The sequence below is a fragment of the Ptychodera flava genome, chromosome 12, assembly GCF_041260155.1.
Source record: "Ptychodera flava strain L36383 chromosome 12, AS_Pfla_20210202, whole genome shotgun sequence".
Classification (NCBI taxonomy): Eukaryota; Metazoa; Hemichordata; class Enteropneusta; family Ptychoderidae; genus Ptychodera; species Ptychodera flava.
Window position 1 is genome coordinate 43769566 of NC_091939.1, and position 17884 is coordinate 43787449.

Here is a 17884-nt window from a genome sequence, read left to right on the forward strand (position 1 = left end):
GGCGCATATCAATTAAGGCTGTATGCGCCTCGATGGCGAAAGACTTAAACTTTTCATCAAACTTTCCACATCGAAACTTTCAACCATTCTCTTACCAAATCAACAATAAAAATCAGGGTCACTGTGCAATTTTTGAACTAGCGAAACAAATTACCCAACATTTTGCAATTTTTGAAATTCAAAATGGCCGCCATCCCAATGTTAACTCTATATAGGAGAAATTAAAATTTGGATTTTCGTAAATCTAAGAGGGTGAAAATTTTTCGTTCTCCAAGAGCTTTAAATGAACCTCCACAAGTGGTAGATCAGAAAAGAATTGTAAAAGTTTTAGAGTCCGAATATCTGTTCCCGAGGCGCGATCTACCTTAAGCTTAAAATAAATTAAAAACATGGTCACTGCTGCAGGTGTTTAATTACATTGGGATCAAACTGAAAGTAACCCATCAGTAAAGAGAGCAAATATAAGTCTTAAAGTTTGAAACCAATTTACATATTGTTTTCACAAATGTAGGCTGTAAAATAATGCAATATGGATTTATATACATGATTTTAAATTATGGCTAGTTTATTTTTTTATTTGTTGTCTTGTAGTCTCAAGAAACTAGTTCAAGTCATGCATCTGAAGTAGATATGGACACAGAAACAGATGATAGTGGAGAAGAGAGAGAGGTGAGGAAAAGATCTCAAACTTGTAATACTGTCTGCCTTCACATATGTACGTATGTATGTATGTATATATGTATGTATGTATGCGTATTTATGGCTGAGTGTCTATGTTACACAAAATTGTTTATATTTACCATACATACTAAGATTTTACTAGTTTTTTTGAGTGTATTTTTCATGCACGTGTCCTTGTCTCAATTATTGCTAAAAAAAGAAGTATGAAAGCATTGATATTTACTTACATAAATTAAAGGACATTTAACATACGGTGTTCAAATTATAATACACTCGCTTTTTCATTTATAGTCGTCAGAAATCCATGGAGGTTATATGCACACAAGGAACACTAATTCAGAAACTGATGGATACAATAGAGAGGTGAGGTTAACCAAGTGAATTTATGTTTCAACGTTTATGTTTCTGCAATTATCTTTGTATGCGCATTTAGAGACATACAAATGTAGATCTGTATGTTTCTGTGTGTACTGAATGCAGGCAAGACTGTGAGACTGCTGACTGACTTGCATTGTTTTTCGCTATTCATCAATTGCAAATAACTCATACCTGCCCAGCCGTCCAATGCAGAAATACAATCTACCACTGCAAGTTAACTCACTCTTTACAATAAGTTAAAGAAAGTGTTTTTGTATAATTCAATTAGGCTGCACAAATTTGAAACATACAATCAAGACCCAAGGTTCAATTAACCATTTGTGTGAAATTTATGCTTAGAGTTTGAGGATTAGGGCTTCATGAGCATGGATATTTGTTTTCAAGTTTGTATTTTACTTGATTTTCATATTTTAGAATATATATACTTTGTTTTGTAACCCAACCCCCCAACCCCCCTTGTAGGTTTTGGTGACCTAGGGTGACGTCAAACATAATTCCAAATTTGTGCAGCCTTATCAAATATTGCAATTACATGCGAGATAGTCAAAATTCATGAACTAAAACGCTTTGTTTTGGTTGTTCTCATATTCTGTGTAGTAATTAGTGCCTTAGCTTCTTAAATTTGAGCCAACATTCCTATCTTTCTTATTCCAATGTTTCTCGAATGATGAGTAACGGCATACCAAATTTTGACTCACGAAAGTAATATGGTGAATTCACCAAATAAAAATGGATTTGTCGCTTTGGGTCAATCTTGACGGGTGCAGCTAGCTGGCAGGGTATCCATTCTGGACACCTGGTACCACCATTATTTCGTGGTATAAGATGACCACATTGCCTTTGCCATTTTCGAAATATTTCTTGGACCTGGTAAATTTCATAGTTACCTTGAATGATAATGATTATTGGACTTAATTTGGTGTCTATTAATATATGAGGAGTTTGCAGGCTGCTTGTATCATACAGGTCCATTACAGACCAATTGACTAATGCCAAGTACAGTTTAATATAGATTTAGAGTAACACATTTTTCACTATCTAAATGTATTTTTAGTCGCCGGGAACCAATGGAGGTCATGTATCAGAAGCCGAAACACATGGAGATGATGAAGTAACAAGAGAGGTGGGTAAATCATGGTAGACTGAGACTCTACAGCTTTACAATTTCTGTTAATTTTAATATGTCTACCATCTCTTAGCCATAAATGATTATAACATTCAGTTTTAACTAATATATCATAACTATGAAGATATTAGCCTCTTTATCTCAGTAATTCCACTTTAATAACCTAATTACATTAAAGATTTTATTTCTGGAAATATCAGTTTTTTCTTCATTCCTTAGCATCTTATTTCACAGTTTTTCACACACACAACTAACATCTATATGTATTAGATTACCATATCAGTGTTCTGCCAAGGCTGTGGCCTTGCGCCATTGCCGCTACCAATATGTAAAAAGTACTTTAAAACCGTTTTGACGAATTCTTCTCAAAATAGTTGTAACACTTTCCTTTCTAAAAATGGACTTGCCAGTAATCCGAAATAACTTATAATCCGAAAACATTACCCTATACCTGCATGCAGTGTCTATGAACCGGACGTTGTGCAGTCGATCGGGTCCAGCTTCATTCCGTCCCTGACTCATTAACACCTCTTAATTATTCAAAGTAGAATCTCAAGCTGCTAATCCCATAGACCCTTTGTTCTCTATCGTTCAGTCTGCAGCATTTTATATTCAGAGAGATACTTACAAACAGAGAATAGTTTCCCTTGAACACCCTGTTCATTTCAATTTGTATATCAATCTCATTTGCATATGGCCTGATAAAAATGCAAGTTTATCACGCATGATTTTAATGCAACATATTACAATTTTGATCGCTTCTGAAGCAAATAATGCAATGAATTTGGTATCAAAAGTATCCCTTTAATGTTATCTGCGTGTAATGGGGGATACAAATGCCAGAGATTACCTGTAAGTAAGTAAAGACCCATGTCTTGCATATTGCATATTAGCATCAGTGTGCGAAATTAACGTCGGTCCGACGGTCCGAGACCGAGAGATTTCTTGCCAGGCCGAAAGTTTTTAACAACATGTCGGTCCTTATGACCGACTGAAATTTGGAATAAATGATGAAAATTTCTCCGTGAAGACCTGTAACATATGCAGATGATGACTGACTTTGAATCATGTGATTCAGACTTGAATGCCATGCACCTATCAATGTTTTCCACCGTGGGAGTGCGGGGCAACAGGGGATATTGATCACACTTCGTGTCCTGGTAGTGGGAATTTGATCTATATGGTACGCCAGACGGGGAGAGGGGTGGGGGTTGACAATGTTGCAACATAGTAATTTTTTGTCTCACAACTTTTTGCATTTACGAAGAGTCTAATCCCTTTGATCGAGGCGCAAAGCATGGTGCAGCTGATTATATACATTCAGATCAGTATGAATTATGTCCGTGCATGCAGATTCTAGCAATGGAATGGATTGATTTTGGTGCAACAATGCGATAAAATATTATAATAATACTCTTACTCTAAAGCATAGTATTAGTGGAGAAGTCGACTTTGATGGTCGTTAACAACTATATACATTTATTGAGGACCGGCAGTTTTCTGTAAGGACCTGAAGCTTTGGCTTGGTGCAGGCCCTTCCATGACCTGAAGCTATTTTCTCTTAATTTCGCACACTGATTAGCATATTGCATATTTGCATATTAGCTTGTAACGATGTGGATCTTTCTTTTTCACTAGAAACATGAAATACGACAATACAGATGTAATAATAAACTATTTTCAAAGGCATTTGTAACTGTGTATTGATGACATTGTAGGATTGGTCTTACAACAGTGGCTCAGAAGGAAACAATGAACAAGATGATACAGACAGTGACAGAGAAATTAATGTAAGTCGATGATATCTCCATTAGCTGAAACTAGTCTTCTTTTCTGGTATTTTTTGGGGATATCAAATGTAATTCCGGATCGAAAACCTGGAGCAAATATCCTTGATAAATTGTCAAGGAGTGGACGCAAAATCTGGTCTAAGCATCATAGTCTGGCAAGTTCAGATCATATGTACCTACAGATGGTCTGTAATCCAACATATTTAGACACTAAGTAGAGTTTCATTGTGAGGAAGGGGGAAGCTATTCCCCAAGCAGGTATGTAGGAGTATCTCAAACCATACACTCCGAGTTCCAACACCGAGTCGACTTGCATACTCCGAGAAATACTGCTTATTCGGACTTGTATACTCCGAGTACATGACCTACTCGGAATTGAATACGCCGAGTAATACGTGTTCCTAGAAATGCATATTTTGCCATGCCGGACAAGAAACGATCTGTCAAAAAAAGGTATTTTATTACTCACATAGTTTACGGCTAGCGCGGATCGATATGTCGAAAGTCTGCTCTTTTGAAAAAAAAAATTCATTTTCACGATGCCTTGTAATCTGTTGCGCAATGTATATTTAACCACGGTCCCTCAACAAGGAGCGACCGTGATTTTACCCTTAGAAGAAAGCTGCTGCCATGGCCAGCAGCGAAGTTTTTTGAAATATGACTTAGACGTATAAGTTAAAGTAAAACAAATAAACTTCAGGCAAGTCCAACCAGTTACTCAGTTCAATATCAGAAATAGTTCCATTAGCAAAATAAGTGCATGACATCACAGGTCAAGTCAGGTCATTATTTTCAACTAAGTGGTCACTCGCACTCGGTTCATACCATACCGTCCACAAGTACACTGTGCTCATTTTATTTTGAAAAATTATTAGTTTAATTATTTTATCAAGACATAAATATGCCTAAAATGCTTTGGCAAGTCTATCACGGCCTCGCCACACTAGCAAACCAAGGCCAATACGTCACAGGTCGACAGGTCATTGGATAATGGCGTCCTTGTTCTAATTACATTAATTTCATTTTATGTGAAAGAAATGTGAAAGAATGTTAAATCCTAGACTTTGCTTAAAACTTTTTGACACATTAATTGTTCCAATTCTTTCATATGCTTCTGAAATTTGGGCAACAGAAATCACTAGTACTGATAATTGTCTTGAAAGTCTTTGTATGTCGTTTTACAGATTTATTCTAGGAGTCAGTAAATGTACTCCTTTGGAAGGCATAAGAGCTGAGTTGGGTAGACTACCATTGAAGATCTCACTTTATATGTCTGTTATAAGATATTGGTGTAGACTGAACAGTTTGCCTTCAAATCACATTCTTAAAACGGCACTCACAGAAAACAGAAAAATTCAATCTCCTTGGGTGAAATTTATTAATCGCAATTTGGGGGATTGTAATCATATGCATGTTTTCAGTTCATTGGGAGTGAAATCATATTGTCAACTGAAGAAGAAAATAAAATAAAATCTTACAAGTGAATATTTGGGTTCATGGAGGAGAAATCTGTTTGATGATGTAAGAAAAAATGGAAATGGTAACAAATTACGTACATATAGAATTTTCAAAACTCAGTTTGTCTTCGAAAATTACTTAGAATGCTTGTCTGACTTTACACTCCGTAAACATTTGTCCAAATTCAGATTGATTGACCATAATTTGGGTATTGAAATGGGAAGAAAAAGTAAACCTAGATTACCTTTGAGTGAAAGAATCTGTCAGAAATGTGATTATAATGAAATTGATGATGAGTTTCATTTATTATTTTCATATAAAAATCATACTTCAGAAAGAATTTTATTGGGACAAAGTAGTGGTACTGATTTTTGTAAATGTTATAGTCTCTTAGAAAAAGAAGAAGTTGTTAAAAAGTTAATGGAACAAAATGTTCTTGATCTAGCTGTATTTCTAAAGAATACAAATGTATGCTCGAACCCTCCAGCAGCTCCGGGCTGAAAAATGTCCTGGTAACTTTTGTTCATTTGTTGTTCAGACTTTTACTGTTTTCTTAAAGAGCACATGTTTATACTGAGCTCAAGCAGCTCCAATGAATGTAATTATTGCATGTTTTCGTATTACAGAGACGAATGGTTGTTTTTCTTTCTCTGTATTGTTCACTTACATTTGTAACACATCTTGATGTACCATACCATACTCTCTGTTAGTATGTGTCTAGTAAATAAAGATTGATTGATTGATTAATTACTCGCCATGATGCATTGTGGTGATCATGAAACGTTGTTGTGCCCAACTCAAGTCATGTATCAAATCAGGATCTGATTCGGTAATGAAACAAAAAGACAAGACAAACTCATAATTTGCGTGACAGTAGCTACACTCGACAACAACAATGACTTGAGCGTGTTGTACAAGATACACAGATCAAAGATCAGACACATCGCGTTAACAACTCTTTTCTCTGAGCGAATGGGAGTACATGTACTGTATATGCTGTTTACAAATTTTTATCACGAAATTGAATATTTCCTGAGTTTTTTTCAGCATTTTTTTTCTATAAGTAAGTGTAACTCGGCTTATTCAACTCCAAGTAGGTCATGAACTCGAAGTATACAAGTCCGAGTAAGCAGTTTTACTTGGATTATGCAAGTCCCAGTACTCGGACTTGTAAGTCCGACATGGTTTTGGAACTCGGAGTATGCTGTTGAAGGCACTCTGACATACCTCCCCCCAAGTGTATATTATGGGAACCTCCACCAAGAATCTGATCCAGGATGTAGCCATGTCCATGTCATGTTAAAATGTATAAAATGTTGTCGTGGAAATGCGGCCGAGGTGCCGAGATTTTTAGGTAATTTTGATAAGTTTCACATCAGCTTGAATTTTCATGTTGCCATTGATGTTAAGGTTGAATGCGCCTTAGGAACAGATATTGGGACTGTCAAACTTTGATAGTATTAAACTGATGTACCACTTGTCGGGGCTCATTTTTAGCTCATATTTGGTTGCCCAATGTGAGATTAATGTATAAGCTGGAGTAGGTGGCATCTGTATGTATGTGTGTATGTGTATGTATGTATGTAGGTATGTATGTACATGTAGTATGCCCCCCAACATCAAAAACTCACGAACCATTGCACTTTGTGAGAATACATTGTTATGTAGGTCATTTCCCCCACACTCATCATGACCTGAGTTCAATTAGTCTAGAACATTCTCAAGGTCACTGCCCTTGATGACCTCACAACCTTGAATTCAATTAGTCATGTTTGGAATGTTCTGGAAAGTGGATTAGTTGTGTAAGGGAGATAATTTTAGAACAGTAATTAGCATGTCGATAAAAGTTCTAGATTGTTCTTATATGCCTTTATAAAAGGGACGTGCACAGCTTCCAGTCAGACTTTTGGGATCGTGTCTCTTGTGTGTTACTAAACTCCAGCAGTAGTCATTCTCAAGACTTTTCAAGACCTTCACTGTCAACGCTGGATTTATACTGTGGACTTTGTGCAACTACAAGCCTGCAAGCCGAAGGCTGTTCATTATCCGACTGACTGTTACAACTCTGAGACTGGAGCTTTGCCGTCCCAGCTGAGATAAGTAGTCTGTACACTTTTAAAGCTTGTACTCTATCCCTGACTTAGCAATTAGTTTTTTTTCGTAATAAATTTTGTTTAAACGTTAACTGCTGGGTTCACCCTTTTGTTCGTTTTCTCTGCACGTAACAAAATTGGGGGCTTGTCCGGGATACGAATATTTTGAGCCGTTTGACAACATTTTGCCTACCTTTTCAAAACTACTTTACACTGTGAACTCAGCAAAATTCAATCATGGTGGAATTCAAGCCAGACGAATTTATGGATGACCTTGATCAGGACACATTTAATTCCCTCAGAAAAGACAACCTCATAGCACTGGCAAATTTCCTTAAAGTAGATGTCAAAAGATCTATGCGCAAGCGGGAAATACAGTTCAAGATTGCAAAACATTTAGTTAATTCTGGCCATTTTGAGGAGTCTGCCTTAAAAGATTATGAGCCTGAGTCCTCCTTCGAACTCAAAAAATTAGAATTAGAAATACAGGCAGATTTGGAGCTTAAGAAATTGGAATTAGAAAAGGAAATGAAAGAAAAAGAATTGCAAATGGAAGAAAGACAGAAAGAAAAAGAAAGGCAGGAAAGATTAGAAATGGAAGAAAGACAGAGAGAAAAAGAATTGCGATTAGAAGAACAGCGATTACAGGTAGAAATAAAACGTTTAGAGCTTGGACAGTCAGGAAAATTCTTCCCTTCAGACAAGTTTGACATCACTAAGCATTTCAGGTTAGTTCCCCCTTTCCAAGAAAAGGATGTTGACAATATTTTCTCCATTTTGAGAAAATTGCTCAGAGTCTGAATTGGCCTAAGGAGTCCTGGTCTATGCTTTTGCAGAGTGCTTTGGTGGGTAAAGCCAGAGAAATTTACATTCAGTTGTCAGTAGAGCAGGCTTCAAATTATGATTCTGTGAAGGAATTAATTCTCAAGGGCTATGAGTTGGTGCCTGAAGCTTACCGTCAGAAATTTAGGGATTGTGAGAAGGTGAAGGATCAAACTTATGTTGAATTTGCTCGAACAAAAGAACAACTGTTTGATCGTTGGTGTTCTTCTGAAAAGGTCAGTCAGAATTATGACAAATTACGACAGCTTGTTTTGATTGAAGAATTTAAAAGGTGCATCCGGAGTGACATCAAGACGTTTATCAATGAACAAAAGGCAGATACATTGGAGGTTGCTGCACGTTTGGCCGATGATTATTCATTGACCCACAAATCTTCATTTCTCAGCAAACCATCCCAGTCTTTTTCCTACAGAAACAATGCAGGTAAATTTAACTCCTCCTTTTCATCCAAGAATTTTTCAAAGGACAGTAGAAAATCAAATGACAACAGTTCACAAAATTCAAGTAACACTCCACATCATCAGATCCCAAGTCTCAATCTCCTTCTGACAAACAGTTCGGTACACTTTCTTGTAATTATTGTAAGAAAGACGGCCATTTAATGTCAGAGTGTTTCAAATTGAAAAGAAAACGTGAAGGTCAAAGTGGTCAAAGTGGATCTAAGCCCACCGGCTTTATTTCTTCATCAACTCAATTAGAGTCTAATAATGTGTGCAACACATTTTCTGAGGTTAAACCCCTCTTATCCCAATTAATGAGGTCAAGGTCAATTCTTCTCAAGATAGCATTATGGGTATTTTCGAACCATTTATTCATAATGGTTTTATATCACTTTCTAGTGATTTTTCTTCTGCTACCCCTGTCAAAATTTTAAGAGATACCGGGGCTTCCCAGTCTCTTTTGTTGGCAGATACCCTGCCGTTTGTTTTCTGAAAAGTCATTTTCAGGTTCTAAAGTTCTTATTAAGGGGTAGATTGCAATGACTACATTCCTGTTCCTCTCCATAATGTCTATTTGTCTTCGGACTTTGTTTCTGGACCTGTGACTTTAGGTATTAGGCCTTTTTTGCCTTTGAAGGGATTCACCTTCTTCTTGGAAACGACCTTGCCGGGGACAAGGTCATTACTAATCCACTTGTGACTGATAATCCTAGTTTAGATCAGGATCCAGAGCCAATTGAACAAGAGATACCCGATTTATTTCCTTCATGTGCCATTACTCGAGCCATGTCAAAGAAAACTTCCGAGAATCAAAATACTCTCAAAAATAATGTCACAGATGTTGACTTAAATGACACCTTTCTCAGTCAGGTGTTTGACACGGATCATTCCGTTATCCCTCGTGGATTTAAAACTTCCAGTAAAACTTCTGCTGACCAAAGTCAGACATTTTCTAGATCAAATCTCATTGCAGAACAACACAAAGACCCAGATATTTTGTCTTTGTTTGACAGGGTAGATGATGAAGGTAAAACTTCAGATAGCTCTGTTTCCTATTATACAAAATCTGGTATTCTCATGCGTAAATGGAGACCTCCAGATGTCTTGGTTGATGACGACTGGGCTATAAAACATCAAATTGTGGTTCCAAAGCCCTATCGTGCTGAAATATTGCGCCTGGCCCATGAAACGCCCTGGGCTGGTCATTTGGGAGTAAGGAAAACTTATCATAAAATTCTCAGTCACTTTTATTGGCCTAATCTCAGGCAGGATGTAGCACATTTCTGTAAAACTTGTCACACATGTCAAATGGTAGGAAAGCCAAATCAGACCATTCCAAAGGCCCCTTTACAGCCAATTCCTGCATTTCAAGAACCATTTAGTAGGATACTAATAGACTGTGTTGGGCCCCTACCAAAAACAAGATCAGGAAATGAGTACATGCTGACAATAATGTGTACATCAACTCGGTTCCCAGAAGCCATACCACTGAGAAATATAAAGACAAAGACTATAGTGAAAGCTTTAGTCAAATTTTTCACTTTATTTGGCCTCCCTAAATGTGTCCAGTCCGATCAAGGCTCCAACTTTATGTCTGGAATTTTTCAACAAGTAATGGATCAGCTAGGCATTAAACAGTATAGGTCATCCGCCTATCATCCAGAAAGTCAGGGTGCCCTTGAGCGATTTCATCAAACTTTGAAAAACATGATTAGGACCTACTGTTTTGACACAGAGAAGCAGTGGGATGAAGGAATTCATTTTCTGCTCTTTGCTGTTAGAGAGTCAATTCAAGAGTCTCTTGGTTTTAGCCCATTTGAGCTTGTATTTGGACACACAGTCCGTGGCCCACTTAAGCTCGTCAAAGAGAAATTCCTATCAGACGATGATGATTGTCTGAATATTTTGCAATATGTCTCAGATTTTCGTACAAAGCTCTCTAAAGCATGTGAATTAGCCAGAGAAAATCTTGAGTCATCTCAGCAGTCAATGAAAATCAAATATGATAAAAGCACCTCAAAACGGAAGTTTGAACCAGGTCAAAAAGTTCTTGTTCTACTTCCAATTCCTGGCAAACTACTCCATGCTCGTTACTTTGGGCCATACCTAATTGATAAGAAATTGAGTGATTTAAATTACATCATAATAACACCTGACAGGCGAAAACAAAAACAGCTATGTACATAAATATGCTTAAGCCATATTTGGATAGGGATAATCCTACTATAACTCAGCCTGTCAGTGCAGTCAGTTCAAACCATTATGAAGATAGTGATACTGAAACTGACTTAAGTGAAAATACTCTAAACTCAAAGCTGGGCTCGGTCAAGCTTCAGAACTCAGAAATCCTGGAGAAGCTGGAGTCTACAAAGTTGGCACACCTCCAGCCAGAACAACAACAACAGGTGAAAGAACTGCTCCATGAATATAAACACCTGTTTCAAGATGTTCCAACGAGGACGAACGTCATCTATCACGACGTTGATGTTGGGGACAGTAAGCCTGTAAAACAACATCCATACAGACTGAATCCAACAAAAGCGAAATATCTCCAGGAAGAAGTCAAATACCTGCTGGACAATGACTTTATTGAACCCAGTAAAAGTAACTGGAGTTCGCCGTGCATACTTGTTCCCAAATCAGATCACAGTTATCGTATGTGCACGGACTTTAGGAAGGTCAACACTTTAACAAAGACAGACACTTTCCCAATCCCGAGGATTGATGACTGCGTCGACCGAGTGGGAAAAGCAAGTACGTGACGAAATTTGACCTACTGAAGGGATTTTGGCAAGTCCCTCTGACGGATCGTGCTCGTGAAATATCCGCCTTTGTTACACCAGACGGATTGTTCCAGTACAAGGTGATGCCATTCGGAATGAAGAACTCTCCGGCAACGTTCCAACGGATGATCAACGACGTCATATCCGGGCTAGACGGATGTGCAGCTTACGTTGACGACGTCGTCCTGTATAGTGACACCTGGGAGGAACACATCAAGCTCATGCGGAAGTTCTTTGAGAGACTGAGCAAAGCAATGTTGACTGTCAACCTTGCCAAATCTGAGTTTGGTTGGGCTAGGGTAACTTACCTCGGACATACTGTAGGACAGGGTGAGGTAAAACCTGTTGATGCCAAAATCAGTGCCATTTCAAGTTTTCCCATACCAAACTGCAAACGACAACTGATGCGCTTTCTCGGTATGGCTGGTTACTACAGAAAATTCTGTCCAAATTTCTCCACAATTACTGAGCCTTTGACTAACTTACTTAAAAAGAAAGTAAAGTTTGTTTGGTCAGAGCAATGCCAACAGGCATTTGATACACTTAAAGCCATACTGCAAAGTGCCCCAGTGTTGTCTGCACCAGATTTCACTTTGCCATTTAAATTAGCTGTAGATGCTAGTGATACGGCTGCTGGTGCTGTTTTATTGCAAGAGGATAGTCATGGTGTAGATCATCCTGTTTGCTATTTTTCACGCAAATTTAACAAATCCCAGAGAAACTACTCTACAATTGAAAAAGAGTGTTTATCTTTGATATTAGCTTTACAGCATTTTGAAGTTTATGTTACTTCTTCAAATCAGCCAATAGTGGTTTATATTGATCACAACCCTCTTGTATTTCTACAGAAATTTAAAGGCAAAAATCAGAGATTGCTAAGATGGAGTTTAATTTTACAGGAGTTTAATCTTGACATTAGACATATCAAAGGCAGAGACAATTTAATTGCAGACTGTCTCTCTCGTATTTAGAGTTTATTGTTGTTCACTTTCAAGAAATTTTACTTTAGAGTAAAACAAAATTTGAGTACTTAAATCCTCTTTAAGATTACATTTGTAAAAGAAAGATTTTTCTTTGAAAAATTTTCTTTTTTTGAAGAGGGGGTGTGTTATGTAGGTCATTTCCCCCACACTCATCATGACCTGAGTTCAATTAGTCTAGAACATTCTCAAGGTCACTGCCCTTGATGACCTCACAACCTTGAATTCAATTAGTCATGTTTGGAATGTTCTGGAAAGTGGATTAGTTGTGTAAGGGAGATAATTTTAGAACAGTAATTAGCATGTCAATAAAAGTTCTAGATTGTTCTTATATGCCTTTATAAAAGGGACGTGCACAGCTTCCAGTCAGACTTTTGGGATCGTGTCTCTTGTGTGTTACTAAACTCCAGCAGTAGTCATTCTCAAGACTTTTCAAGACCTTCACTGTCAACGCTGGATTTATACTGTGGACTTTGTGCAACTACAAGCCTGCAAGCCGAAGGACTGTTCATTCATCCGACTGACTGTTACAACTCTGAGACTGGAGCTTTGCCGTCCCAGCTGAGATAAGTAGTCTGTACACTTTTAAAGCTTGTACTCTATCCCTGACTTAGCAATTAGTTTTTTTTCGTAATAAATTTTGTTTAAACGTTAACTGCTGGGTTCACCCTTTTGTTCGTTTTCTCTGCACGTAACAACATCCTGGCTATAGATTGAATTTTGTTCAAATGAAGTTTGCATTGCCAAAATCATGCAAATGAAGTTAAAAAATGTGAAATTGGTCAAAAATTTGATTACTCAAGAACCACTGTTTTGATTGCTCTGAAAACTGACATGCATGTACCTTAGGTGGACCTCATACAGCTATATGTATGTGTACGATGTATTGAATATCATCCAGCTTTCATTGACAGTTAAATAACAGTTAAATAATTTATGTACCAGATGATAGTCAAGAAAAAATTCTAAATTGTAATTTCTTATGTGTTACATATTTCAATAGGAAGAAGATCATTACATGAATGAAGAGATGTTGGAGGATCAAGAGGTGCTATCCGAAGAGCAAATACTATTAATTCTTCAAGCATTTGTTTTAAGACACCACTTGACAAAAGAAGCTTTACAAGATTTACTTTCAATAATGCATTTAGTAGCACCAGCCATGATTCCAAAATCTGCATATATATTTCAGAAACATTTCAAAGACACACTTCTCACATTTGATAGGCATTTTTATTGTGAAATGTGTAACACATACATTGGTAAAAATGATGGAGATTTGCCTAGAGAGTGTCCTGATTGTAATACACCATTTGTCAAAGAAAGGTCTCTCAAAAATGGCAACTTTTTTATGGTATTTCCTATTACAACTCAATTGCAAGACTTATTTGAGAACCATAAAATCTATGAATATGTAAAAGAACCACCAATCGTCAATGGTTTGCAGTATAGAAAATTATTGAGAGAAGGTAGTATTGAAAGAGAGGATATTACATTGTTGTGGAACTGTGATGGCATCCCAACCTTTCGATCATCAACCTTTGCAATATGGCCCCTACAATGTACCATCAATGAATTGCCACCAAAGCAATCTAAACAACATGTCATACTTTCTGCTTTATGGTTTGGCACAGAAAAACCAAGAATGGATTGCTTTTTGAAACCATTTATTGATGAATGTAGGGAACTGAGTGATGTTGGGTTTGAATGGAAGTTTAACGATAGGGAAATTAAGGTAACTAAAGCCCATATGCTAGTTCCTCAGATGCAGTTGCTCGCCCAGTGCTTCGTAATACAAAGCAGTTTAATGGTAGGTTTGGATGTGACTGGTGTATTAACCCTGGGGAGCGAATTCCAAAAGGCAATGGATTTATAAGGTCATATACTATACAAAATGGTATTGTTCATAGAGGGCGAACACATGCAGAATTTCAAAGATGTGCACAAGAGGCAGTTGAAAACGAAACAACTGTTCTTGGTGTGAAAGGCCCAAGTGTAACACTTTTAATTCCAAATTTTAACATCATATCTGGTTTTGTCCCAGACTACATGCATTGTGTTTTATTAGGTGTGGTTAGACAATTTGTCAATTTATGGGTGGATACAGAAAACCACAGAATGCCATGGTACTTGTCAAATACAAAAAAAAAGAGACTAAATCTTAGAATAGGGAATCTAACCCCACCCTGTGAAGTAAGTCGGCTTCCAAGAAGTATCTCACATAAACGATACTGGAAAGCTTCAGAATGGAGAACATTTCTCTTGTATTATTCATTAATCGTACTTAAAGGGCTGTTACCAACCTTATACCTTAAACATTGGTTTTTACTTGTGTATGGGGTGTATACACTGCTAGCAGATTCAGTAAGTAATGAAAATTTGAACAAAGCACATTCAGCTTTGCGGCAGTTTGTGGTTCAAACCCAACAGCTGTATGGTGTTGAAGAGTTATCATTCAATGTACACCAACTATTACATTTATCAAGTTGTGTAAGAAACTGGGGCCCTCTCTGGTCAGTTTCAAGTTTTACCTTTGAAAGCAATAATGGATATCTTAAGTCTTTATTCAAAGGAACACAATATGTACCTCTTCAAATATGTGAGTCATTTGCTCGGATCAGGGACATTCAAAGGAGGAGCATGAGAGTGTTTGTGCATGATTCTCGAGGGAAAAGGTTGTTTGGGAAAATAACAAATGGAGTCACTGAGCATACTAGAGCTGTTCGCTACACTGCAGATTTTACTACATTAGATGTCGGTGTAACTAAGCAGATGTCTATGCATGAACGACTTGCAATAGAGCATTTGATAGGAGATAGGGTTAGAAATACTAATATGAAAGTTCACAACAGGTTTGTTATTGCTGGGGTATTATACACTTCTGAAAATTACACTGTAAGTAGTAAGAGAGTCAATCATTGTATTCAATGTGCAGATGGCAACATGTATACTATCAGAGCAGCTTCAGTGATCAAAAGCCAGTGTGTATGTGCAGCGGCATGTGATTGTTTAGAGATGCCAATTCTTCTTATAAGGCCTCTTCAAAAGATAACAAATAGTTTGTTTTCTCTTCGTGAATTGAACATTTCATCGTATTTCATTTCAGAGCACAGAATGTCACATTTAACTCAGGCATGTCAACCATCATTTATTGTGAAGAAATGCTTTTATGTGAATACTGATGGAAATGTATTTACTGTACCACTAGCTAACTCAGCAGAACATGAGTAGCAGGGTTCGAAATTTATTTATTTTTTTGGTGGTCAAGTTTGACCACCAAATCAAATTTTGGTGGTCAAAAAAATCAGAGTGTAATTGTAGTTTTTGTCATGTCCGTGCGTCTGTGTGTGCGTCCGTTCATGCAGATTTCTGAGAGACGCCTGGAGCGATTTCGTTCAGACTTGGTACACAGATTACTCCTTATTTCAGGCATATGCACATCAAATCGTTTGCAATCCGACCAGATATGGCTGTAAGACGGTCATTTTATTGAAAAAGCGGAGACTATCAAATAGGTTGATTTTCCTCCGTTGTCCTCGTCGTCCGTCCTTGTCGTCCGTCGTGCGTCAACAATTGCCTTCTCCTCTGAAACCGCAAGTCTGATTGCTTTGAAATTTTATATGAAGTTCACTTGGGGTGACCTCACGTAAGTTTGTTCAAATCGTGGTGAAATTTGCGTATTTGTATTTTTGGGGTATTTTTTGTTTTTTTTGGTAAAAAAATCTTCTTCTCTGAAACCGCTTGTCCAATTTCTTTAAAATTTCATGTGCAGTTTACGTAGGGTGACTTCAGTCAGATTTGTTCAAATCATGGTGAAATTTGAATATTTGTATTGTAAAGGCAATTTTTGTCATTTTTTTGGTAAAAAAATCTTTAAAAATCTTCTTTTTCAAAACTACCAGTCAGATAGCTTTGATATTTGGTACATAAGTCCCTAGGGGACTAAGAACCTAGGGTTCAAAGTGTGTAGAGCATTTTTAAGGCAATTTTTGCCATTTTTGGTCAAAAAATGTGTTTCTCAAAAAGTACTGGTCTGATAGTTTTGAAATTTGGAATACAGGTTTGTATAGATTAACTAAGTAGTATATATTGAATTTCTGATGAAATCTGTAATTTTGTATTTTTGGGGCAAGTTTTGCCATTTTTGGTCAAAAAATGTGTATTTGCAAAACTACTTGTCTCATAGCTTTGAAATTTGGTATATGGGCTCCTACAGATGAACTAAATGATATTTATTGAAATTATGATGAAATCTGCAATTTTGTATTTTTAAGGCAATTTTTGCCATTTTGGTCAAAAAATGTGTATTTCCAAAACTACTCATCTTCATACCTAGACGTATTGTTTGAAATTAGACAAAATACACTATATACTAAGCTATATGACAAAAGAGACGATTTCAATTTTGAAATCATAAAACTTTCCCTTTTTGTCGAGCAATATACCATAATCTCCAGCTTATGGCGTGTATATTTCACAACTCCTTAGATACAGTAGAGCATGCAATTCATATGAAGACTTACGAGTTAGACACAGCCTTTTAGCTCAAAAGTTAATGAGGCAAGGATTCTCAGAAAGTAGATTAGTGAAATCATTTAAGAAGTTCTATGGTAGATACGGAAATGTTGTATCAAAATATGACCTGTCTGTTACTCAAATGATGAGTGACAGCATACCAAATTTTGACTTACAAAAGTAATTTGGTGAATTAAACAAATAACAATGGATTTGTCGCTTTGGGTCAATCTTGAAGGGTGCAGCTAGCTGGCAGGGTATCCATTCTGGACACCTGGTACCACCACTATTTTGTGGTTCAAGATGACCCCATTGCCTTTGTCATTTTCAATATGTTTCTTGGACCTGGTAAATTTATTAGTTACCTTGAATGATAACGATTATTGGACCTGATTTGATGTCTATTGCATATGGAATAAATTTTCGTAATTAGGTTGATATGGCGAGAAATGTTCTGTCAACATTCATGACACGTTATACAGATGTTGAGCTCACATTGCTTCAACCTTGAATAAAGACATTATATAGTGTTATGTTAATTAATATTTAATTTACATATGTAATGAATTTTCCTAATTAGAATGATATGTCCAGAAACACTTTATCAAATTTGATGAAATTGTAAAGATGTTGATCTCACAGTGATGTAATACAATTCATTGACACTTGGCGGTATAGTTTATGAAATGTGGTACACGTGATAATCAGTCAGTGTTATGATAGGATGCAAAAATGTTTAGCAACATCCTGTTGATTAATTACTAATTGACTTATTTAATGACCCTATGCACTTAGTA

General features: G+C 36.8%; 1 protein-coding gene across 1 annotated transcript in view; it reads left to right on the forward strand.

Moving 5' to 3' along the window:
* LOC139146330 (uncharacterized) overlaps positions 1 to 14448 on the forward strand; it is a 16438-nt gene extending 1990 nt beyond the window's left edge. Inside the window, exons 2-6 of the mRNA XM_070717737.1 lie at positions 592 to 669; positions 973 to 1044; positions 2114 to 2182; positions 3904 to 3975; positions 13576 to 14448. Of these exons, the coding sequence (XP_070573838.1) occupies positions 592 to 669; positions 973 to 1044; positions 2114 to 2182; positions 3904 to 3975; positions 13576 to 14448 (1164 nt within the window). The remainder of the gene's footprint in view (positions 1 to 591; positions 670 to 972; positions 1045 to 2113; positions 2183 to 3903; positions 3976 to 13575) is intronic.
* Positions 14449 to 17884: the final 3436 nt, after the last annotated feature.